This window comes from Dendrobates tinctorius, unplaced genomic scaffold, assembly GCF_039654945.1.
Source record: "Dendrobates tinctorius isolate UK_male_01 unplaced genomic scaffold, ASM3965494v1 ptg000086l, whole genome shotgun sequence".
Lineage (NCBI taxonomy): Eukaryota > Metazoa > Chordata > Amphibia > Anura > Dendrobatidae > Dendrobates > Dendrobates tinctorius.
The window spans coordinates 28,000,695-28,026,920 of record NW_027361754.1 but is presented as its reverse complement, the minus strand read 5'-3'; the positions used below and the strand labels follow the sequence as shown (position 1 = coordinate 28,026,920).

The 26,226-nt window shown below is 45.7% G+C and overlaps 2 protein-coding genes across 8 annotated transcripts in view; both read right to left on the bottom strand.

Annotated features, from left to right (window-relative positions):
- The window catches only part of SIDT2 (SID1 transmembrane family member 2), a 66,701-nt gene extending 62,781 nt beyond the window's left edge, over positions 1–3,920 (bottom strand). For all 6 annotated transcript variants that reach the window (XM_073585217.1, XM_073585222.1, XM_073585219.1 and 3 more), the window contains exons 1-2: positions 3,766–3,920; positions 437–737 (exon numbers count right to left, since the gene is read on the bottom strand). In XM_073585217.1, the coding sequence (XP_073441318.1) occupies positions 437–610 (174 nt within the window). In that variant the 5' untranslated portion in view covers positions 611–737; positions 3,766–3,920. The remainder of the gene's footprint in view (positions 1–436; positions 738–3,765) is intronic.
- Positions 3,921–8,773: 4,853 nt separating this feature from the next.
- Positions 8,774–26,226, bottom strand: part of PAFAH1B2 (platelet activating factor acetylhydrolase 1b catalytic subunit 2) — a 32,208-nt gene continuing 14,755 nt past the window's right edge. Inside the window, exons 1-6 of one of the 2 annotated variants that reach the window (XM_073585215.1) lie at positions 23,596–23,614; positions 16,780–16,875; positions 15,237–15,326; positions 13,356–13,472; positions 12,920–13,042; positions 8,774–10,249 (exon numbers count right to left, since the gene is read on the bottom strand). In XM_073585215.1, coding sequence (XP_073441316.1) covers positions 9,971–10,249; positions 12,920–13,042; positions 13,356–13,472; positions 15,237–15,326; positions 16,780–16,860 — 690 coding nt within the window. In that variant the 5' untranslated portion in view covers positions 16,861–16,875; positions 23,596–23,614 and the 3' untranslated portion in view covers positions 8,774–9,970. Of the gene's footprint in view, positions 10,250–12,919; positions 13,043–13,355; positions 13,473–15,236; positions 15,327–16,779; positions 16,876–23,595; positions 23,615–26,226 lie in introns of those variants that run through there. The other variant, XM_073585216.1, reaches the window with a different exon arrangement.

Below are 26,226 nucleotides of genomic sequence, written 5' to 3'. Positions count from 1 at the left end.
CCAGAGGTCCAAATATAAACACATGGGCTTTCTGCTGTGTGTTTAGTATTTGTTCTTATTTTCTCAATACTGATCTCCTTTTCATCAGATTCACAATTTGTAGATAGTCTCACAAAACTTAATCTTAGGGTTCCCATGTCTAGCCCTATTGCATCATGACCCTTTTCTAAATGTGACTGTTTTGCAACATGTTCCTTTCTTTTTTTTCCCCTGAAAACAGTCTGTAGAGACTCATCTATCCATCCACACAAAAGTGTAAGTGGGGGACATCGATGCCGATGCGACACACCCTGACTTGTCTGGGCGGAGGCTTCTGACAAGTTGGGGGGGGGGGGCTTCTTTAAGCAATCGGTGTGATCATGGCCATAGAAAGATACCGGGCAGGTCCTGACCAGAGCAGCCACAGTGCACACTGCTTTTCGATGGTTGCTCTTACCTTGTTTCTCAGCATGGTGTGATTGAAGGCATATATGTTCTGCAGGTCACTATTGACCGTGTCATTATAATCCTGATTGAAGTCGGCGTCCTTCTGAACGATGTCTTTGGTGGGAGAGTCCCGGAGCCCCTCCACCGTCCATACCAGGAGCAGGATGCAGACGGCGGGCAGCATTTTCCAGCAGCAGCAGGTGGAGGAGTGCGGAGTCCCGGCCGTCCTGTGCACCTTCCAACATCAGCAGAACTTTACACCACACCTTACGCAATCACAAGACTGCATGTCTGAGTCACCAGCAGACGTCCTGTACAGTATACGGAAAGATCAGATACACGGAAATTATACACTGCAGGAGACCCCCAAACTATCGTCTGATTGCTTACGGCCCCCACCATCCATCATTTTTTTTCTACCCTTTCTTCCATACGCGATAACTTCCTTTCTCCAAGATCGTATCCCAATATGTAGTAGGAATATTTATTATTAATAAAGATAATATACCTCAAATTATAAATATAGTATAGTTCTTCTGATTCGCCATGTCGCTTACCCCATGTGCAGGGCAATGCAGTAGCTTAGGTATCCATGGTTGCGACCATTCATAATCAAAGTTAGCTGCTACTGGTCGTAATAATGGGATACCCAAGCTACTGCAATGTCCTACACATGGGGTAAACAGCAGAGTGAATCAGGAGAACTATCCTACATTCCTAATTGGAGGTATTTGCTAATATTATACCTACTACATATTGAGATCGGATCTTGGAGATGAGAATACCCCTTTAAAGTTTAATTTATCCATTCTTCATTGAGCAGTAAAAATTACAAAATACAGCAACATGATTTTCTGGGTCGGAACTATTGCGGCGATACCAAAATAGCAAGTTTTTTCCTACCTGTATGTTTCAAGAAAAAAAAAAAAAATGTTTTAAGTCACCATTTTCTGACACTTGTCACTTTTGTTTTCCCATTTATAGATCTCGATGGGGACCGGTTTCTTTTTTTGTGTGAATAGCAGATTTTTTTTCATCCAATTCTGGGGTACATACAATGTTTTGATCACTTTTTATAACTTTTTTTATTAAATGTTTAACTTTACTTTTTCGTTCCCCTGGAAAATTTGAATCTGTGATTGTCGGATCACTTGTACCTAATGCTGAAACAGCTGCAGCACGATGCAGGAGAATGGAGTCGGTTATATTGCACGCAACACTGTGACAACAACAAGCAAATTGCAAAAAATCCCACTGGTTCTGACAACTTTTTGCAACTTGCTGGTCGCATTACTTCGCCAGTTGCAACGTTACCCCCCCCCCATTCACTTGCATTACGACGTAGCAGCGGCAAAAAGCAATTTTGGGCCATACGACCCTTCTGCTGCCAAAGGCGCCATGAAGCCCTAAAGTCAATGTCCCAGCAACCAAAACCCCAATAATTCCCCTCCTATTAGAAGCCACGGAGGCCTGACTTGTGAAACTCTGATACAACTGCGCTAGAGCTGCAGGTTTGTTACAGTGTATACAAACAAGAGCGTGCTCTGCAGAATGAGATTTACTGGAATAGTGACAGCCATAAAAAAATAAATGTTTGGAGGTTGGATATATTTATAATCGTACTGACGTGGAGAATCAGGTTTCCAGGTCATTTTTACTGCTCAATAAATGCCGTAGAAGCAAAGCCGCCTAAAAAAAAAAAAAATGGCGGAATTACATTTTTATTTTCACCATTTCACTGCACTTTCGCCCAGCTTTCAGTACATTATTTGGTACAATAAAAGAGGTACATTCAAAAGTACAACTTGTCCTAAAAAAAAAAAAAAAAAACCCCGTATCAAACCCAACAGAATTTCCGCCGCAAAGCGATTGCCGATTCCACGGATCACGAGTGGAGATCAGTGAATGTTCAGAGATTTTAACTCTCCGGAAAATTCAATTTGCATAAAATCAATTTGTTGTAAACAGAAACAGCCGGGAAAGGGTTAAGTAATAAAAAAACACCTTCGGTCAGATTTGCACTTCTGTGTCTCACGATCCAAGTCTGGGCTGCAACGTACGGACCTACCGCGGGTCTCTGACCCAAAGCAGAGAGCCTGAAAGGCCGGTGCGTTGCTGCCTGACCACAGGTGTGTGAATCTGGCCCTAGTGTCGCCGTTCCTCAGTCTCCGTGCCTTGGGCAGCGCCGCCCTTCACCAGGCCTTGTACAGTCCCATCACGGGTGTCACAATATGCGGGCTTAGAGAAGAGTGGGTGAGCTGGAGGCGCAGATCCAGAAGATCGGAGCCTATTGGAGAAGGGAGAGGTGTTGCCTCCAACCTTCTGGCATCCGCCACTCTTCGGTTCGCCGTGATGTCATCAGTGCAGCATAGCCTGGTGTGATGCCATTAATGCAGTGTGATGTCATTAGTGTGGCAAAGCCTGGCGTGATACTGTCGGTGTGATTTCCTCAGCGCAGCATGATGTCACTGGCATGGCATAGCCTGGCATGATGTGATGCCAATGGTACATATCACCAGGCTGGCTAATCAGGAGAGCGTCGGATGGTAGGAGGTCGGGGGCCGGCTCTCCCAGATCCCCGGGGGGCCGGCTCTCCCAGATCCCCGGGGGGCCGGCTCTCCCAGATCCCCGGGGGGCCGGCTCTCCCAGATCCCCGGGGAGGCCGGGGGCCGGCTCTCCCAGATCCCCTGGGGTCGGCTCTCCCAGATCCCCGGGGAGGTCGGGGGTCGGCTCTCCCAGATCCCCGGGGAGGTCGGGGGTCGGCTCTCCCAGATCCCCGGGGAGGTCGGGGGTCGGCTCTCCCAGATCCCCTGGGGTCGGCCGGCTCTCCCAGATCCCCTGGGGTCGGCCGGCTCTCCCAGATCCCCTGGGGTCGGCCGGCTCTCCCAGATCCCCTGGGGTCGGCCGGCTCTCCCAGATCCCCTGGGGTCGGCCGGCTCTCCCAGATCCCCTGGGGTCGGCCGGCTCTCCCAGATCCCCTGGGGTCGGCCGGCTCTCCCAGATCCCCTGGGGTCGGCCGGCTCTCCCAGATCCCCTGGGGTCGGCTCTCCCAGATCCTGTCCATTGACTACAGATCACTGATCAGGTCCTGCAGGCAATCCTCATCGCTGTACCATCCTTTATTACCCGTCTCACCCTCAGTTCTCACAATATTCACACAAATTAATAATATTGGATTCTAAGAAACCTGAATTTTTACAGAAATTCATAAATAAAAAAAATTGGATTCGTGCCAAACAGACTACCGCGGGGAGCCGGATGGCAATTATCAGTCACACAAGCGGTAAACAAGCAGAAGGCACAAGACAACACAAAGCGGTGGCGACACCGAGCACTCACATCCGTCCTCCCCATCCGGCCCCGCTCCGCCTCCTCTCCCCGGTGTCAGCGCTCTCCGTCCTTTCCCCAGAACCGAGGCGCACACACAGGAGCCGGAAGATCACAATAACAGGAGAGGCGGGGCCAGGGTGGTGACGTCACCCGCCTCTGAGGGGAGACGTCACGTGACGAGCTGCAGGCTGGAGAGTCACATGTGCCAAGATAAGCGGAGGGGGACACGTGACCTGAGGCCGCATCTGCCAGAGCTGGAGCCAGTACTGTCTGCCCACAGTGTAGTGTACGCGAGGAGCAGCTCCCCTTCTCTCTATAGACTATCATTTACTTGTTATATATTATCAGTATTTGGGGGCAGAAGGTGACACTACATGCCCCTTCTCTCCTGCACGATATTATGTATTATTTAATTATACTTATGTATTGCAATATTATGTCATTCATTATGTATTTACTATATTATACATTTATGTATTTGTTTCTTACATTTATTTCCTATTTATATATTTTTTTAATTATATTGTTTATATATTATGTATTATACCAGTATTTATTTACATATTATTTTGTTATATTTATTTTGTTTTATATTTATGTATTTTACTTCTTTTTATATTTATATACTGATTATATTTATATGTATTATTTGTTCTATTTAGTCAGATGTTATATTTATGTATTATATTTATTTCATCTATTTATTATGTATATATTGTTAAATAGAATATATTAATAGAACAAAATACATAAGAAATAACTACATAAATATAATATATAAATATGAAAATATATAAATAAATCAATATAACAAATGCATAAATGTATTGTTAGTTACATATTTTATATAGTGATATTTATATATTTGTTATATCGTTATATATGCATTTTGTTATATTTATAATGCCTTTTTTCATCATTACATTATGTAGTTACTGTGTTTATTATAGCATAGACATAGCCACACGGGATGAAAACGCTGCCGGCTTTCTGGCCACATCGGTAGACGGTAGCGGGCGAGACGATGAGTTTTCCCTAATCCGGATGACGTCAATTTCTGCAGCGGAAAACTCAACAATTTGCTGCTGGTTTTCCTCATTGACATCAATAGATAAGTGAGAATCTGCAGGAATTTCCTGGGTGTTGCAGATTTCGCTGATTACCTGCAGGAAGAGATGAGGAATAAGGCCGGGATCACACATGCGAGGAATACAGCTGAGTCTCGCATGTTAATACCCGGCACTCAGACAGAAGCATGAGGCTCCATGTATTGCTATGCGGCCGCACGCTCCGCTCGAGTGCCGGGTGTTAACATGCGACACTCGGCCGTATTCTTCGCATGTGTGATCCCGGCCTAAGACTTCAGGGCTCTTGTCCACCATACAGTCCCAATTTATAATACCTACTTCTAAACTTAAATATAACGAGAAACGGGGGAGTGGTTAGTGCGACGTAAAGTCAAGGTCGTCCTAAAAAAAAAAAAAAAAAAACTATAAAAACACAGAACAAATACATTTGTGTCTCAGACATGTATAAAAAGTTGCACTTTGCTCACAATTCCACATGAATGTGTGACATTTCCCACGTTGGTCTACCGTTCTTTTTTGGTATTGGAAAATGAATTAACTGGCTTAGGCCGGTTTCACATTAGCGCTTTTTAAGCGCACGCACGGCCGGGGGTAGCTCCGCCCCCGAGCCGGCTCTCTGCCCGGCATGCCCGCCCCTCGCTTGTAGCGCCGCCTACTAGCGGACAGCGGTGCCTGCGATCGGCGCACCCTATCTTTAGCATAGGGTGCGCAGGCCGTGCGCTAGTTGCGCTTTGACCTGCGCTGCGCACTTTTGACGGTGCGCCGTGCGCGCCAAAATCAAACTTTTCGGATTTTGGCGCGCACGGCGCACCGTCAAAAGTGCGCAGCGCAGGTCAAAGCGCAACTAGCGCATGGCCTGCGCACGATCTGCGCACCCTATGCTAAAGATAGGGTGCGCCGATCGCAGGCGCCGCTGTCCGCTAGTAGGCGGCGCTACAAGCGAGGGGCGGGCACGCCGGGCAGAGCGCCGGCTCGGGGGCGGAGCTACCCCCGGCCGTGCGTGCTCTTAAAAAGCGCTAATGTGAAACCGGCCTTAAAAAGGCAATTTCTGGGAAAAAAAAATACATATATATTTTGCAACATTCCACAATGGATATGACACTCTTATCTGACAGTAGGTATTGTACTATGAGGCTAAAAAAAAATGACGAAATTTGGTCCATATTTATGAATATAGCTTCTTCATGCATCAGTTTTTTTAAATCAGTGAGCGGTCCGTTATTTTTTGGATAGATGACAGACTCGTTTCTATGAATCTGTCTTTTCACGTGTTCTTTACTGATAATCCGCTAAAGAAAAACAAATAGAGACACATCCTACTTTGATCCTTCTTGCAGACTGGACTCGACAGAGCAAGACAATGGCCCCATGAGGAAAAAAAAACAGAGAATACATGTCATCTGTGTCCTGTCCGTATTTTACTGTTTACGGAGAATTTTTTTTTTCACGTTAGAAAAATGGATGCAACACGGATTGAAAAAACATAGTTTAGCCTGAGGTGATTGGCTTAAAAAAATAAAATACAAAAAAATAAAATTACACGATTTCATGATATTGTTGGGAGACGTTTATGCTATGTGTGTCTACTTGTGGCCACTTAGTGGTTGTGATGTGCATTGCATGCTGAGAAAGGTAATGCCAACATGACGCAATAAGCCCTCCTTTCATGATCTTCAGAAGCGTAAGTACTCTCCTGCTTCCCGGGAAATAGTGCGCTCACAACGACTGACAGTTCCCGTAGGCGGCATGGTTGTGCCGCTTGCCTTATCGGGGCGTTCATATTGTGCAGAGACTGTAGCAGCATTGGAGGAGCACTGAAGCCAGACGAATCTAGTGATTAAACCAATCAAAGATGAAGCCAGGTTGTTACCCTTCCGTCAACTGGCCCTTGTCTCTGAATGGACTGTCATCTTCCTATGCTTGTCGTTGCATCGTGTGTTTGTGCGCGCGCCACAGGTGGGGTAGTTCAGTGGTCCCCAACCTTTTTTGCACCAGGGACCGGCTTCAAGCAAGACCATTCTTCCATGACCCGGCAGGGTGGGGCTTTGGTCATAAGGGGGCGGGGCTATGGACAGGGTTGTAGTTTAGTAGTGCATACTTATCATTTAATTATAACATTTATTATGTGAATGTGACTCAACTCACCATAGGTTTTGCATGAGTGGGAGCACCGGGCTTGTTTCCCTGTATCAGTGGGAGCACTGGGCTTGTTTTCCTGCAACAAGACGGTCCCATCTAGGGGTAATGAGAGACAGCGACACCCTTGTATGCATGGCTCTGCTCCCACCCTTGTATGCATGGCTCCGCTCCCACCCTTGTATGCATGGCTCCGCTCCCACCCTTGTATGCATGGCTGGGCTCCCACCCTTGTATGCATGGCTGGGCTCCCACCCTTGTATGCATGGCTGGGCTCCCCCGTCCTCCCCCATCATACTTACCCTCACACCGTCGCTGTACTTCCCTGCATCGCTATCCTGACGCATCAGCTTCTTCCTGTGCGGAGCGGTCATGTAGTACCGCTCATTAAGGTCATGAATATGGACGCCACGCCTATGGGAGTGGAGTTGTATCCATATTCATGACTTTAATGAGCAGTAATACGTGACCGCTCAGCACTGGATGAAGCTGCCGCGCCCGACAGGGATGCAGGAACTGAGGGTGAAAATCTTTGTCTTCTGGAAGCCGGCGATTGCAGCTGTCACTACAGTGCTACAGCCGTCGGCTCGTGTCCAGGATTCTGAGCCATGGCTCTGCGGACCGGCAACAGAACTGCAACGGCCCGGTCCTGGTCCGCGGACCAGTGGTTGGGGACCCCTGGGGTAATTGACCCTGAGAGCTATTAAGTAACAGCTGCCATTATCCCGGCGTGTCAGCAGAAGGGTGATTCTGTAATGTGCACCATCTTGGGGTTTTTTGCAGGGACTGTTCTACGTGTTATCTGCCTGCTTTGTGGTTCAATAAAGCATTGCTGCATTGTTTTACCCTCACCCTGTGTTGTCTGAGTAACGTTATGCCCACGTTAAAAGGAAAGCGGGCATTGGGCGGGACGATCCCTGGTCCATGCAGTTTCGACCAGTGGATCAGGGCACCCGCCAACCCCTGGTGTCCTCACACCCGACCACCACTGATAGACTGCAGAAGTGGCCATTAATATAGGCAAGAAGCTGTAATGGTATGTTCACATGTGGCATTTTTGCAGGGGTTTTTTTCTGCACCAAAACCCAGATTGGAGGTAAGAAAACTACTGGACAAGCGTTTTTACTTACCTTCTTTTACCAATGAAAAGTCCTGCAAAAATATGCATGGGGAAAAAAAATGCAGCGAGTACATGAGATTTCAGACATCTCAGTGGTTATAATGGTACAGTAAAATGCTGCATATTTTATGCATCAAATACGCCGAGTAAAAAAAAAAAAAAGCATGAACATACCCAACACTTATTTTTTTGAGAACAGAGAGGATTATTGAGGCGTTAAATTGTAAGTTGCTTTTTTTTTTTTTTTTTTAACAATCACTTTGCAATATTACCCTTTAACCTTCGGATGGGTGACAATTAGTGATGAGCGAGCGTGTTCGTACACGGTGTTATCTGAGTGTCTTCAGCATGCTCGAAAAATATGTTTGGGTCCCCGCGGCTGCGTGTTTTGCAGCTGTTCGACAGCCACAACACATGCAGGGATTTCCTGTTTGTTCACATTTCCTGCTTGTTTGGATTACCTGTTTCCCCGCAGCTGCAGGACATGCAGGTGCGGGGACGCAAACATGTTTTTCAAGCACGATGAAGATGCTCGGTTAGCACCTAAGCATGCTCGGATAACACCGTATCACTGAGCACTAGTGATAATGTACATTGTAGGCCATGATGAGATAAGTACACAGTCCTTTTCCGCTCTCGGAGATCAGAGACCCCACTAAATAATCACGGTGCATTTGTCTCCTTTAATCTTTCCCTTCTTTATTAGAAGATGTGTGTATGACGTGATCCCTCTACAGTAGTACATGTCTCTCTCGCCTCTCCAGAACGGAGCAAGTCCTGCATTTTTTTCATTTCTGGATTGGCCACTATTAAGTGTCGGATATAAAGACCGAGAACTATGTTTCCACTGTCTTTTTTTTTTTATAACTCGGCTCCATATGCACAACAACAACAAGACGGGACGATGGGTTCATTACGCCGTACATAGAAGCAGAAGCTCTAGAGTTGGGATCTACGAAATGAGATTTAAAGCTGTACAGACACATCTTAAACACATAAGGGCATCTCCACCCCTTAGCCAACACAATCTTGGCCCTAATTCTGTGCCCGTACGGTGAAGTCCCGCTCTATGCTTCTTCCCTAAGCCGCATGCCATTACCCCTAATGCCCAAGTCTTCGTGGATCATAATCCAGCTTTGGTCCCTAGACCCAAGCTATCGAGCGTACAAGTTCATACAAGCGTTACATATAGATATATATATTCTCACATTTCCAAGTCTGTGCATATACTGCACAGAAAGAGGATGGTCAAAAAAAAAAAAAAAATAGCAAGGCATAACAAAAAAGTTGGAGTAATTGCAATATGGCGTAGGCAGCTCCGGCAGGGAAAGAGTTAACTCGCCTACACCAGGCAGGCTTTATAACCATGCCCAGGTGATTGTACGTATGGGTTAAACATCCGATGCCAGGGGACCCACTAGTCACCACATAACCCCACCATTTACTAAATAGACCAGTCAGATTCAATGCTATGCAAAAAGACAAAAAAAATACAGAACGGTCCAGTCATCCATCACTTTCGGAGTGGTGGGCTCCTACATATATACTACACACCACATCATCCCACCCCACTGAGGGCGTCACTCTGTACAGGATTTAGGGTCCACTCGGAGCTTATTGCCTTCTTGCTGCTCCTGGATTTTAGGATCCATCTAACATTGCACACCTCAGACTTGACCAGGGACATACATGTCCAGTAAATGGGGGACAACAACATTGAAAAGCTGGGAATCGGCAGATGGATACGAGTCCTGTGTTTATACACTGAGCATGTAGATATACAGCTGAGGCGATAGTAGTGAGCGGAGGGGAATGAGGGGGCAGCCAATGATGTAACACTGACGACAGGGTGAAGAGGAACCATGGGGGATCAGGCCAGAGTGACTTGCTTTTCCTCTGGGGTCTCCTCCAGGAGTTGCATAATCAGTTCGTGAAGTGGCCGGCAGACCTTGGTGTAACCGGCAGCCGTGAGATGGAGGAAATCAAACATGTCGTGTCGGGAGACGGCGCCATCCGAGTGGACAAATCCAAAATCTACATCTAGGAGCTGAACTCCGTGAAGACGTGGGAGCCAGGAACGCAGCAGCTGGTTCACCCGGGCGTTCTTCTCCCGGAGAGGATTAGGCTTCTCTCCACGGGGTAGTAATCCCTGCAGGAGAAAACGGACACATCATAAGCGATTAAATATTCCCTACTGTGGGTAGCGGTATCCAATCTGCTGTGAAACTACAACATCCAGCATTGTCTGCCAGATGCAGGTAATCAGGGCATGCTAGGAGCTGTAGTTCTTGTGGAAATAAGCATTGATCAGCCATTATTTTGGGACCCCTAATATTGTGTAGATGTGATGGGGTCCAATGGTAGTATCTGCATTTTGGACCCAGTCATCTAGCCATCACAATTTAGCCTTTGGCAGACTTACACAGAATTATTGCCCATTTTTCCTGCTCCCAACACAAAAACTTCGGAGTGTAAACTATTTCTTTGCTGCCGAATATATATTGCGCCCCTGATGAACGCCATTTTACCAAGATAATCAATGTACAATGGATACCGCTGACCTGTGTGTGGACGGTATTTCTGTAATGAGTAGGGATGAGCGGACCTGTTCAAGTTCAGAATAAGATACCTGACCCGCACCTTATACCAAAATTTGGTTCAGGTACCAGAACTGTACCCGAACTTGAACCAGAAGCCCACTGAAAACAAGGGGGATCAGGACTTTTGAGTTGAAAAATATTCTCTCTCTCTGCAACAGACTTTCCCCGGAACTCTGACTATTCCAATAGACTTCCAGGAAAGTCCATGATCGGAATTTACCACTAGACACTAACTGTCTGGTACGAACCCCAAACTTTTAAGTTTGGGTTCGCTCATCTCTGCTAATGAGTAACCTATCTACATATGTTCTGGACAAGTCATGGACAACACCTCCGATCGTCCACCTGAAAGTTTCCTACTAGTATTTTTAGCATGAATGGATGATTAAATTGCTGGTAAAGATATAAATTTGTTCCATAAATGTCCGATACAGGTCTCCGGTCGTTCTCTTGTATCCTATGTGAATGGAGACGAGAGCTCGTCTGGCTTTCAAACTCCAATAGAAGTGAGAGGAGAGAGCCGCACAGACTCTACTACCTCGTCATTCACAGCTGCCACAAAAGACAAGAGTGGGAACCCTGATCTACGGCCAGATTGGGGTGCATGTGTAAGGCGGCCAGGTTGGTAGTCGTGGAAACAGGCTGTACGGTTCCCACACCCTGGCGCCACACAGATGAAATGCAAAGTTCCTTTGGCTGTACGTGCAGCATAACACTTACAGTTAATGTCACTCCGGCTTCATGTTTCACAAAACACTGCAGAGTCACAGTCCTTTTCAAAAAGTTCAACTTTACTGATAACATGGGTACTCATCACTTTAGCAGCATGTTTCACACAGAGCCTCATATCCTGCGCTTTCCCTGCCATCCTGGCAGACTCCATTCCTTCTATATCCTCTCCTTCTGTTCTCCCGGCAATCCATGCCATCTCTGTGGACAATTCGTGTCCCAACCGTACTTCCTGCGTCACCAGCTCGCTTGTCAGCCCCTCTTCCGGTTCCAATTGGGAAAGGTGCCGGGAGTGTCATCTTAACGATTCCCGCTACGGTCGTAGACCACGGATCCTTCCTGGGGATGGTACTGCTGAGCTGGTGCCCACCTGCACTATTCTCCAGCCTGGGGCTCCTTTCTGTCATAGCAGCTTTATCCCCACGGCCTGTAACTGTCTCATCCACTGCATGCACCTTGCCCTGGGCAGGCTGCCCAGGCTTCTGCCTCTAATCAGGAAGTGCCCGTCCTATAACTCCCTGTGCTGTGCTGCTCTGTGACCCTCCCATTTACTTAACCCCCTATGCTGCCTATACCTTATGAACTTGTACTTCTATGCTAGGCTATCCTTTCTCTATGGTCCTAGTCTATCCCTAAGCTAAAGCACAATACATAAACACATGCATTATATTACAGTACATGACAATCTATTCTATTATTTCTAAACACTGTTTTTCAGTGATTACTTTGTATCTCTGTTCATACTGCACCCACACACACAAATGATACACCATTTGAAAGGAAAACATGCCCTCTTCAGCAAGAAAATAGCCAAACAAACCACACATCCACGATTTGATCACAAAATACAGTTCAAACATTAATTTTCATAAACCTGCAGTAAGGAAAAATGACCTGCAGGTGGCACCACACTACCCCAAAGCACACTACCACAAAGCTGCTTAACAGGCATCACAAACAAATCCAAACATTTGCTTTGGGGGCTTTCCAGCTTGCCCAACTGCTTGCCCAGACTATTTCAGCCAAATTGGAGGATTGCACACTTCACTGCAGGTGAGTCACATATGCAAACACATTTGTAAACATGCACTGCCTACTGAATTGCACACTTGCTCCGTTCATACTCACACAAACAAATGACACACCATTTGAAAGGTCAAATGACCTGCAGGTGGCAGCACACTACCGCAAAGCACACTATCACATACTCCACTACCTCTCCATTCATAGCTGGCACAAAAGACAAGAGTGGGGACCCCTGATCTACAGAGTAGGGTGCGTGCACCATAAACATCTAAGATCGGAATACTCAGATTTGTGAGCACTGTTTTTGCTTTCTGGCTTCCAAGATGCTATTTTCAACCACGGCAGCAGTCAGCCCGGCTCGGATGATGCATCCGATTATGGAAAAAACTGTTGTATGTAACAAGAAGGGTTATCGTGAACAATGCCCAGCCGTGGAGAAGAACGTGTGGAGAACCATTACATACCATCACAATAGTCTTTGCTTGCGGTTGCAAAGCGTTGATGAGTTTTATGATGGCTTCTATTCCACCCGCCACCTCTTCAGCTGTGTTTTCATGATTATTGGTGCCGATCCACAAAACAATAACCTGTTATATAAAGAAAATTAGTTAATGCATCCGTGAAAGTCACCGAGGACAACTTGTAGCGTAGAATTACCAAAAGTACTGGATTTGGCACCTCGATCCTCATGTTCTGCTAAACATTTACGAGATATTCTACCCCATGGTCACAAAATCCCTGAAGAATGATTCTCGTGTGTGGATTTTATACCCACAGCACATTCAGTATTACGACAGATTGTGGCCAATCGATTAATTAGAAATCCTCAGCCAATTTGCTGGTGGCAGATCGGCGCCATGTTTGGTGACAGCGCAGGTTTACGGACTGTTTGTTGCTCACCTTAGGTTTGATATTCTCTAGTTCTCCGTTCTGAAGCCTCCATAGCACGTGGCGCGTTGTGTCTCCACCGATACCGAAATTCAGTGCGTGAAGTGGAGAGAACAGTTCCCTCCAAATCTGCAACAAGAAAAAAAAAAAATTAATCTTTACCACCCCTATCGCAGGACAGTTGCCTCACCTCGTCAGCTGCAAGATTTAGATTCCTCATTGTGCGACCATTGCTCGCCTCAATGTTATGGCTGATGGGTGTATGTCCACCATTTGGCCTCTAGAAGACGGGCGTATTTCTAATTTTGCTCCTCTCCATTATGTCTCAGGAATCATTCGTCATTAACCCCTTCACGCCATGGTCATTAGTTTTTCCTCCCTTTCTTTCAAGAGGCAAAACCTTTTTATTTTTCTGTCAATATGGTGGTATGACGGCTTTTTTTTTTTTTTTTGCCGGATGAGTTGTACTATTGAATGACACCATTCAGTCTGCCACTTAGTGTACTGGAGAATGGGGGAAAAAAATCCAAGTGCTGTAAAATTGCAAAAAAATAAAGTAAAAGCAATTGCGCAATTTAATGTTTTTTTGTTTTTTTTTAATTTACCATGTTAAATATATGGTAAAAACAGCCTAGTAATATGATTCTTCGAGTCAGTATGAGTACGCAGATACCAAACATGTACAGTTTATTTTTTATTTAAAGGAGTTATCCACTACTAGGACAACCCCCTTTTGTTCTAAATGTTTGGCCCACATTAAATAACAAAGCCTATACTCCCCTCCCGTGCCGGCGCCGTTCCCGTGGAGTTGGCACCTGTGGTCTCAGGGCTCTCGTGTGGTTGTATGACATGTGGTGCCCGGCGCCTAATCAGTGCTGGTGTCACTGTCCCGCCTTCATACAAATTGAACATGAAGAGGAAGTCCAGGTTCATGTTCAATTAGTACGAAGGCGGAGACCGTGACGTCGGCGCTGATTGGGCACCGGGCACCACGTGTCACAACTGCATGAGAGCCCCGGGACCACGAGTGCCAACACGGCAGAAAAGGCACCTGCACAGGAGGAGAGTACAGTTTTTTTTTTATTTTATCAGGGCCAAGCAAGGGGTATGAGAAGGCGTTGTCCTAGTAGTGGACACACCCTTTAAATTGTGAAAAAAAAATGTCCAAAATTTGTATGAAAAAAACGTTTTTGCGTTTGTCGCCATGTCCTGAGACCTGTAGCGTCGCCATTTTTCGGGATCTGGGGCTTGGTGAGGGCTTATTTTTTTGCACCCTGAGCTGAAATTTTCATAAATACCATGTGGTAGATATGATGTTTTGATAACCTCTTACTGCAATGCTGTGACAGACAAAAAAACCCGTAATTCTGGCGGTTTGATTTTTTTCTTGTTACGCCGTTTACTGATTGGATTTACTTTATATTTTCATAGATCGGATGTTTCTGAACGCAATGATGCTAAATATGTGTATATTTTTTCGCCCCCAATGGTGCGCAATTTGAACTTGTGTTCTGTTATTATATTTAATAACTTTTATTTTTTGCTTTTTACTGTATTTAATAGTCCCTTTAGGAGACTTGAAGCTGCGATTGTCGACCCCCGCTAATCTGCAAAAGTGGCCCCAGTCTCCTGATCGAAAGTCGAACACTAGATTCAAAGTCTATGGGAGTAATGGAGATATCTAAGCGCTGGATCGTCTATGTCCATCAGTCAGGGTGGCTATGAATGGAGAGAGGCGACAGCCATTTTATTCAGATGACCGTTACAGGACTCTTGTTCTGGCGATCGGTGGAGGTCTGTCCACTGATGAGAAGTGATAACTTGCTAGAACTGAATTGCCCCATTAATATCCACTATTGATGCCCCATTGGTGGTGGACTGTCACCCTCGTACCTCATATTGCTGCAGCAGCTGCACCATGGAGTCGCCGACAAACAGAACATCCGGCTCCTTGTCCTTACAGTCTAACACAAACCTGTTATGCTGGAAAAGCCAGAAAAACAAACAGTTCATTAGTACTCTTCAATTTATAGGCAAGTGCGAGTGTGAATGCTGACAAAAGTTCTGACCCAATCTATTAGGACACTTTACATTCGAGGGTTGTCCTCATTATATTCATTGGGGACGGCAACGTGCTTGAGAACATTTTATGAAAAATCCTCCCTATTGAAGAATGGAGGTTTACTCCTCGTTGCCTAGCAACCGGTGACCGCTGCAGTCTATCAGTGTTGGCCAGTCGCCTAGTCAACGAGCGAAGCACTTTAGAGTTGGCAAGCGGTGCTTTGAAGCCAGCCGTATCACTAGATTTGGCTAGATTCAGTGCTTCTGAGCTCCTCGAATGCCCCCCCGAGGCAAAAAGAACAGTTTAGGTCAGTGATGGGGCAACTTTCAATCAATCAGGAGAAAGAAAGAAGTCTGGAAAAGTGGTGGAGTGATCGCTGTGCTGGTAATGGCAGCATCATGCACCTTCCTGCGTTCTCGAAAAGAAGGAAGTAATGGACTAGACTGCGTTAAAGGGGTTGTCTACTATTTTTACTTAATTTATAAGGCTACTTTCACACTTGCGTTGAGGCGCAGCGCACAGCCGCCGCTAAGCTCCGCCCCTGCCGCGCCCCCTCCGGTCAGCACCTCCTATGGGCGCATTACGCTGCATGCGACCTGCGTCCCCTATATTTAGCGTTGGGTACGCAGGCCATGCGCTGGTATGCTTTTGCCGGTGCATGCGCCTTTTTGGCGCTGCGCCAAACGCACCGTGTTGCGTTGCATTTTTGTGCGCTCGGCGCAGCGCCAAAAGGGCGCATGCGCTGGCAAAAGCATACCAGCGCACGGCCTGCGTACCTAACGCTAAATATAGGGGACGCAGGTCGCAAGCAGCGTCATGCACCCATAGGAGCTGACCGGAGGGGGCGCGGCAGGGGGCGGAGCTTAGCGGTGGCCGTGCCCTGCGCCTCATAACGCAAGTGTAAAAGTAGCCTAAGTGGGCTCATGGTGATCCTAAAGTTAAAAAAAACCACAACACATGCATACGAAACCTCCGTATTGATGAGTGAGTCTTCTGGCTTCTACCAAAGCTGGAAGAGAGAAATAATAGACTCTTCCTTCTGGCTCAGGAACAAGCGTAACCGCTGCAGCCAATCCCCTGGCATGCTCTTCCAGCTCAGATAGAATGAGGCCGCTCACTGACTATAGGAGGATTCCAAGACACTGGAGGGGGAAGGTGCAAAGGATGTGGGGATCTGGCAGGTGAGGTTTTTTTTTCTAATTTTTATGTTGACAGCTCCTTTAACGCGGTCCCATCCACTAGATTAAGGTCCATCACCTCCATGATGTCTATGTGCTCTGACGGCAAATTCAGAGACTTCAGCACATAAACCAAGAGTTTATCGTATCTACATGACACATCAGAGCGTCAGGTCTCATTATATCTGTGACTTACCTGAGAAAGCCAGCGATCATCGCCCTGGACATCCTCAGCCACATGAGGGACTGCAGCCAAGTTCGTTTCCCCCTGACTCATTATGTAGGAATCGGACTGTAAAGAATAGAAAGTCCCATTATATATGTACTGTATATTCTGGGGGATCACATTATCAATGTTTGGCTACATTAATATCAGCCTGGTGGGGCCGACTTTCGCCTCCCCTTTGATCAGCACTTGCGCTCTCCTCAGTGACTGCGCAGGCATCGCCCTACTCACCCGGGACACTAATGCAAAACCCAGAGCGGAAAAATGATAAAAAGTGAAAAGCAACAGATTTTGCCTTAGCATGCAGTTTTGCTGCAGTTGTTGAGGCGATCAGGCTGCATTCACACTTTGCTTTTTTTTTTTTTTCCTCTGGTGCAATAACTCCAAAGAGGCATCACTGGAACATTGCTGCACTTTCACTACAATCGTGGGGGAAAAAAATTCATTCCTACAGTTTTACTGCATGCACTTAAAAAACGCAGTCAATGAATGTTTTATTTTTGCAAACATGAAAAATACACCAGGTCAAATCTGTGGTTTCACAAACACGGTAATGATCAGCTACGGTTTGTAACCATACAATAACTGCTTATTGTCTACTAGATTATGGCCCGATGCTATCGCATCAGGAGGATGCGATAGCATCACACCTCTTTCCATGTTAACCCTCAACACACACACTCCTCTCACCTTTCACCATCTCCACTCACGTCCACTCACTCTTTCACTCCACATACGACCCTTTCGCTCACTCCGTCTCTCATACTCACGCCGTCATCGCCGCTGCTCCACGATCCCCGACATCTTCTTCCGCCGGCGCCATCCTGGATCCAGACGTTGTCCACGCCGGCGACATGTTCTTGCGGCGACGCCATCTTGACTATCGCGGGATTTCGCCGATCCAAAATGGCGTCGCCGCAAGAACATGTCGCCGGCGTGGAGGATGTCTGGATCCAGGATGGCGCCGGCGGAAGAAGATGTCGGGGATCGTGGAGCAGCGGCGATGACGGCGTGAGTATGAGAGACGGAGTGAGCGAAAGGGTCGTATGTGGAGTGAAAGAGTGAGTGGACGTGAGTGGAGATGGTGAAAGGTGAGAGGAGTGTGTGTGTTGAGGGTTAACATGGAAAGAGGTGTGCTGTGACGTCACCGGTTACAACTGGACGGAAGTTGTTACAACCGGAAGCTGCTTAGGGCATTTATTATTATAGATACTGGGCAAACAAAATATAGACATTTTTTCATGGGCCCCGGATATTAAATCCAGATTACGGCAGAGTCCAGACGTGTGATTTCTCAGAGCATTTATGCCCATATATCCACATGTCACAGACAGATGAAGGCGCTGCCAACTATTGAAAATAGCACGGCGTGACCTGTAAACCGGACAACATGCACAATGTGACCACCCCACACATATACGTGAAAGAACATGTGCTCCCGTGCACCAGCACAATAGCCTTCATTGGTCATTGTGCGATTCGCTGTGCGGGCGACACGCTGATCAAAAATACTCAGCTGAACTTAAAGGAGCCGATTCGTTAAAGCTAGTGTTGCGCACGCCACTTAATGAATTTGATGAATCTTCTCCGTGGTGCACACATCGTCAGAATTGCTTCCCCGGATCTGGGGTCCACATGGAATTCATCCATGTGCACTAACATGTAGGCTACAATTCACTCAATCATGTGAACTCTGCCTTAGAAATAACACCGGGGAGTGTTTTACACAGATCTGCAGGGGAGAGAGGGGAAAGCATGTATAATCTCAGGGAGGGCAGAGACAAAAAAAAAAATTCTACAGACCTAGAGGAAAGCATAAGAAGAAATAAGTGCAGCAAAGAAACAGAGCTGAAAAATGAGCTAATGAAGAAAACACGACCCTGGATACACACAAACCTTACATCCAGCCTATATCACAGAGAGAGACACGAACACAAGGCAAAAACCACTAACTTCTGTAACACTGCAGACTACATATCAGTGGGTCTGAAAAGTAATGAAGAAATGAAGATGGCAGACTGATACTTAAGGCTCGTTTAGACGTCGGTGTATGGCACCATGACGCACGGAGAGGCCGCAGTTCTCCAATCCTGGACCTTACAGCCTCATATATGCCTATGAGGCGGTCAAATTCTGATGCCATATTTGGACCATGATAAACGGATGTCTGAGTGAGGCTATAGTGCATCTGTACTACCAACATATGCAAAAATGACTGACTTCAGGGACCACATGAATGATGTGCATGGCGACATTGCTGCAGTATTAATTGCTGAAATTAAAGGTGTTTTTAAAATTGGGCAACAATTGGAGAAAAAAAAAATGACTCACCTATTTAATCATACAGCTTTGATGGACCCAACAGATCCTGACCTGATGCCACTATGTCCATCAATCATGTGACCGCTGTAGCCACTCACTGTCTTCAGCGGTCACAAAGCTGTTCACACAAAAGTTACAACTGAGGATAGTGATTGGCTGCGGCGGTCACGTGAACGGCATACATGCAGGTATTGCAGCATATCCATCAGGGGACTGAATAGCAGAGTAATGCTATTGCTAACATTTTATACCATTATTTAGCATAATTACAATTTGTAAAAATCCCAAAACAACCCCTTTAAAATAGAAAATAAAATTAGAAACAAGTTTACTCTCCCCAGTGCACTTCCAGGCTATTGTGCATGTGGCTCCACAGCTTGATCTGTCAGCACTGCCACATCGGATTGCTACAAAACAGGTATACACGTTGTTGTACCAGGACCTATAGAGCCGCATCACCAGCTTCACTGATAAAGTCCTCCCGAGAGGTTCCCTTTAAATGTGATGCAAAAGTGGATGCGGCGGCCAGGGTAATAATGCTGCACCTCCAGGAAACAGAACACCAACAATGCCGCTCTCCAGTGACGGAGAAGATGAATTATTCATTTTGTTGGACACACTGAATAGACAGGCACATCGTGAGGAACCTGACTCTCCCCTGTAGGCAACGTCTCTGCTAGATAAACCTGTCTTTGTAGCAAAAGTTGGGTCAGAACTTCCGGTTTGTGGTCTCTCCGCATGCAGAGCGAGACTCCTTGACCCTCATCGCTGTAAAAGCGCAAAATCTTGCGCACTGCCGTGTGACATCCCTCTTTGCACTGCACACACTTTACTCCTTACCGACAGATCTGAGCTCAGCGTCGGTCCCGCAGATAATAAATGCTTCGGCAGTACACGTGTGACCACTACTCTATCAACAGGGGCACGGGACCCCGATCAATGGGTGTGAACCCAAGCAATGAGACATCAATTACTCATACTGTGAATAGGTAACAAATGTTCTTGGTCCGCACTCTTTGGCCTCTGTTCCCATCAATATTCTGTCCAAAACAGATCCGTTTGCAAATAGACGCACAGGGGGTCCCATTTGATTATTATGGGGTCTATCTGGTTTCCATTTTGTGCGGGTTTTCAGTATGGAAGGAAAAGTGGCTACTCTTGCATAACTTTATCTTCTGTTACAAAAAAAAAGGGGGGGGGGGGATGACCGAAAACCTGACAGACCCCATAATAATCAATGGGCCCCTCTGTTTATTAGCAAATGGATCGTGAATTCTGTTTGCATCTTCCCAAAAACCGGAATGTGATAACAGAAGTATGAATGTCGCATTTAAGCAAGTGATGGTAAATCGCTAAGATATGCAATGCTGAATCATCGATCAGGATCCTAAGAATGAAGGGATCTGCAGCTGGCACCATCCTAATGATCACAGCTTTCCATCCTAATGCTTCCCGTACAGCAGGCGGGTCAGCCTCTGTTCTGGCCGGACTGAAAGCTGCAGCCCCTTCATTCTCAGATTTGCGGGGATCACTGAGGTCGTAGAAGGGTTATTCCCACCTTCCCCTGCAGGGGGGCACCACTACCCATCTCCCGGCTTGCCTGACAGTTCAGACGAAGCAGCGTTGCGTCAATGTTGGTCCAAACTGTGTGCTCTCCGATGCCGCAGGTGGAGACAACTTTGGTTCTGGGGCACCGAAGATGCCGGATCGCTGAAGAGCAATACTCTGCCTGCCTAGGAGACAGGCCAGTGCTAATCAGACCGCCGGTCACCTAGGTAACAAGCTGCAAACAATACAATTAAAAAATACCTCTGTTCTTGAGAACAGAGATTTTTAATAAATTGCAAAGTTGACCATTTTTGAAAACTCTTTACAATTTTACCCATGAAAGAAGATGAGAAAAACCTCTGCAAATTGAGCAGCAGCTCCCTGCACAGCAGGAAGGGGGCAGAGGAGGACTGGTGACAGCTGCAGCCCCTCCATTCTTAGGATGAAACCAAGACCATGGAGTTACACCATATCCTATCACTTTGTACAAGCAAAAAGCAGACAAGCTGTAGCTAAGCCTGCATGCACAGAGGAACATAACCATGCACTGGTTCACATGAGGGTCAGCAGCAAGAGCAACAATCGGGGCGTCTGCACTACAACCAGATCACGATGCCCGGACTGGAATTTTTGCTTTCTTGGCCTTTTTTTCCAAAGAATATGATAACACCAAAACTTTTTCTCTACTCATTGTTAGTGGTTGTGTGAAGCCATTTATTATCAAACTACTGTGTTTTCTCTTTTTACATCATAATGACAACCCAAAACATCCAAATGACCCTGATCAAAAGTTTACATACCCCATTTCTGAATACTGTGTATTGCCCCCTCTAACATCAATGACAGCTTGAAGTCTTTTGTGGTAGTTTTAGATGAGGTTCTTTATTTTCTCGGATGGTAAAGCTGCCCACACTTCTTGGCAAAAAGACTCCAGTTCCTGTATATTCCTGGGCTGTCTAGCATGAACTGCGCACTTGAGATCTCCCAAGAGTGGCTCAATGATATTAAGGTCAGGAGACTTTGATGGCCACTCCAGAACCTTCATTATGTTCTGCTGTAGCCAATGACAGGTCCAGTTGGCCTTGTGTTTTGGATCATTGTCATGTTAGAATGTCCAAGTACATCCCATATGCAGCTTCCGGGCTGATAGCATATTTGCCTCCAGTATTTGCTAATAACGTGCTGCTTTCATCTTTCCTTCAGCTTTGCCCAAGTTTCCTGTGCCTTTGTAGTGCACACATCCACAAAATATCAGCAATCCACCTCCGTGCTTAACTGTAGGAATGGTGTTCTTTTCATCATAGGTCTTGTTGACCTCTCTCCAAATGTAACATTTATGGTTATGGCTAAAAAGTTCAATTTCGGTCTCTTCACTCCAAATTGACTTGTTCCTTAAGCTTTGAGGCTTGTCTGTGCTGTTTTGCATATTGTAGGAGAGATATTTTGTGGCATTTGTGCAATAATGGCTTTCTTCTGGCGATTCTACCATGCAGTCCATTTTTCTTCAAGTGCCTCCTTATTGTGCATCTTGAAACAGCCACACCACTAGTTTTCAGAGAGTCCAGCATTTCAGCTAATGTTATTTCTGGGTATTTCTTTGCATCCCAAACAATTTTCCTGGCAGTTGTGGACAAAATTTTTGTTGGTCTACCTGACCGTGGTTTTGTTTTTACAGAGCCCCTGATTTTCTATTTGTTAATCACAGTTTGAACGCTGCTGACTGGCATTATCAATTCCTTTGATATCTTTTTGTATCCCTTTCCTGTTTTATACAGTTCAACTACCTTTTCCCGTAGATCTGTTGACAACTCTTTTGCATTCCACATTACTCAATCCAGAAATGTCAGTGGATGTATGAAAGATGCAAGAGTATGTCTGGATCCCACAATATCGCTCAGCTTTTTATGCAAACACACTAATTACAAGCAAACAGGTCACAGGTGAGGATGTTACCTTTAGTAGCCAGTCAAACCCATTTGGGTCAACTTCTGTGCATGTTATCAGGCCAAAATCACCAGGGTATGAAACTTTTGAGCACAACATATACAGTGCCTACAAGTAGTATTCAACCCCCTGCAGATTTAGCAGGTTTGATAAGATGCAAATAAGTTAGAGCCTTCAAACTTCACACAAGAGCAGGATTTATTAACAGATGCATAAATCTTACAAACCAAAAAGTTATGTTGCTCAGTTAAATTTTAATAAATTTTAAACATAAAAGTGTGGGTCAATTATTATTCAACCCCTAGGTTTAATATTTTGTGGAATAACCCTTGTTTGCAATTACAGCTAATAATCGTCTTTTATAAGACCTGATCAGGCCGGCACAGGTCTCTGGAGTTATCTTGGCCCACTCCTCCATGCAGATCTTCTTCAAGTTATCTAGGTTCTTTGGGTGTCTCATGTGGACTTTAATCTTGAGCTCCTTCCACAAGTTTTCAATTGGGTTAAGGTCAGGAGACTGACTAGGCCACTCCAACACCTTGATTTTTTGCCTCTTGAACCAGGCCTTGGTTTTCTTGGCTGTGTGCTTTGGGTCGTTGTCTTGTTGGAAGATGAAATGACGACCCATCTTAAGATCCTTGATGGAGGAGCGGAGGTTCTTGGCCAAAATCTCCAGGTAGGCCGTGCTATCCATCTTCCCATGGATGCGGACCAGATGGCCAGGCCCCTTGGCTGAGAAACAGCCCCACAGCATGATGCTGCCACCACCATGCTTGACTGTAGGGATGTATTCTTGGGGTCGTATGCAGTGCCATCCAGTCTCCAAACGTCACGTGTGTGGTTGGCACCAAAGATCTCGATCTTGGTCTCATCAGACCAGAGAACCTTGAACCAGTCTGTCTCGGAGTCCTCCAAGTGATCATGAGCAAACTGTAGACGAGCCTTGACATGACGCTTTCAAAGTAAAGGTACCTTACGGGCTCGTCTGGAACGGAGACCATTGCGGTGGAGTACGTTACTTATGGTATTGACTGAAACCAATGTCCCCACGGCCATGAGATCTTCCCAGAGCTCCTTCCTTGTTGTCCTTGGGTTAGCCTTGACTCTTCGGACAAGCCTGGCCTCGGCACGGGAGGAAACTTTCAAAGGCTGTCCAGGCCGTGGAAGGCTAACAGTAGTTCCATAAGCCTTCCACTTCCGGATGATGCTCCCAACAGTGGAGACAGGTAGGCCCAACTCCTTGGAAAGGGTTTTGTACCCCTTGCCAGCCTTGTGACCCTCCACGATCTTGTCTCTGATGGCCTTGGAATGCTCCTTTGTCTTTCCCATGTTGACCATGTACGAGTGCTGTTCACAAGTTTGGGGAGGGTCTTAAATAGTCAGAAAAGGCTGGAAAAAGAGATAATTAATCCAAACATGTGAAGCTCATTGTTCTTTGTGCCTGAAATACTTCTTAATACTTTAGGGGAACCAAACAGAATTCTGGTGGTTTGAGGGGTTGAATAATAAATGACCCTCTGAATAAACTTTTCACAATTTAAAAAAAAATTAAACAAAGAAATAACATTCTTTTTTGCTGCAGTGCATTTTACACTTCCAGGCTGATCTACAGTCCAAATGTCACAATGCCAAGTTAATTCCGAATGTGTAAATCTGCTAAATCTGCAGGGGGTTGAATACTACTTGCAGGCACTGTATCTGGCAAAAATTAAAAGACCACTGCACAGTTTTATAAAAATCAGCTTCTCTACATGTCTGACAGCCATTCCATCCCAGTGACAGTTGAATTCCAACCAGATTACACCTCATTCTACTTAATGTGCTTCTGATTAGGTGATCACCTGAACCAAATCTTATTTAATGAAGGAAAGTATAAAAAAAAAACACTGCTGTGGTGTTCACAATCCTCTTGCAATAGGGCAAGCTGAATGGCAAAACAAGTGCTAGTAATATCCCAAAAGTTATAGGAATGAAAAGACTTTTAACCATGCCAAAGAAGTTGAAAAGAAAAGTCTTGAGTGAGGAAAAGAAGGGCTCAATTCTGGCTTTACTAGCAGAGGGATACATGAGCGTCATGTTGCCTCCATCCTTAAAATTTCTAAGACGGCAGTCCATTACAACAAGGTCAAGCAGCAGACATCGGGGACACCAAAGCTACAGACCGGAAGAGGGCGAAAACGACTCTCCACTGGCCGGGATGACTGTCATCTTATTAGAATATCACCCAGCAACCGCAGGATGACATCAAGTGACTTACAAAAGGAATAGAAAATGGCAGCTGGGGTGAAGTGCATGGCAAGAACAGTTCGTAACAGGCTCCTAGAGGCAGGGCTCAAGTCATGTAAAGCTAGAAAAAAGCCTATCATCAATGAGAAGCGAAGGAGAGCCAGGTTGAATTTGCCAAAGACCATAGAAGACTGGACTAAGGTAATATTCTCTGATATGTCTAATTTTCAGCTTTGCCCAACACCTGGTCATCTAATGGTTAGACAGAGACCTGGAGAGGCGTACAAGCCACAGTGTCTTGCACCCACTGTGAAATGTGGTGGAGGATCGGTGATGATCTGGGGATACATCAGCAAGCCTGGAATTGGGCAGGCGGAGGATGTATGAATCAAGCCGCATAAAAGGTTATCCTGGAAAGACAATTGATTCCTTCTGCTCAGGCAATGTTCCCCAACACTGCGGACTGGTATTTCCAGCAGGACAATCACTGTGTGGATGAAGGAACACCACATCAAATCCCTGTCATGGCCAGCTCAATCTCCAGACCTGAACCCCATTGAAAACCTCTGGAATGTAATCAAGAGGAAGATGGATAGTCACAAGCCATCAAAGAACTGCTTAAATTTTTGTACCAGGAGTGGCATACGGTCACCCAAAAGCAGTGTGAAAGACTGGTGGCAAGCATGCCAAGACGCATGAGAGCTGTAATTAAAAATCATGGTAATTCCACAAAATATTGATTTCTGAACTCTTCCCGAGTTAAAACATTAGTATTGTTGTTTCTAAACGATAATGAACTTGTTTTCTTAGCATTATTTGAGGTCTGCAAGCACTGCATTTTTTTGTTATTTTGACCATTTCCCATATTCTGAAAATAAATACAAAATTTAGTGTTTGGAAATTCGGAGCCATGTTGTCAGTAGTTTATAGAATAAAGGAGCAATTTACATTTTACTCAAATATATACCTATAAAGAGAAAAATCAGACAAACTGAAAATTATATATATATATATATATATATATATATATATATATACACACACACACAGATATATGGATATGTGTGTGTGCTCCGATATGAGTCTGTATATATACTGTATACATATATGACAGTCTGTACAGGTGTGGTGTGTTTGTGTATATATGTAGACGAGCCTTGACATGACGCTTTGAAAGTAAAGGTACCTTACGGGCTCGTCTGGAACGGAGACCTTTGCGGTGGAGTACGTTACTTATGGTATTGACTGAAACCAATGTCCCCACTGCCATGAGATCTTCCCGGAGCTCCTTCCTTGTTGTCCTTGGGTTAGCCTTGACTCTTCGGACAAGCCTGGTCTCGGCACGGGAGGAAACTTTCAAAGGCTGTCCAGGCCGTG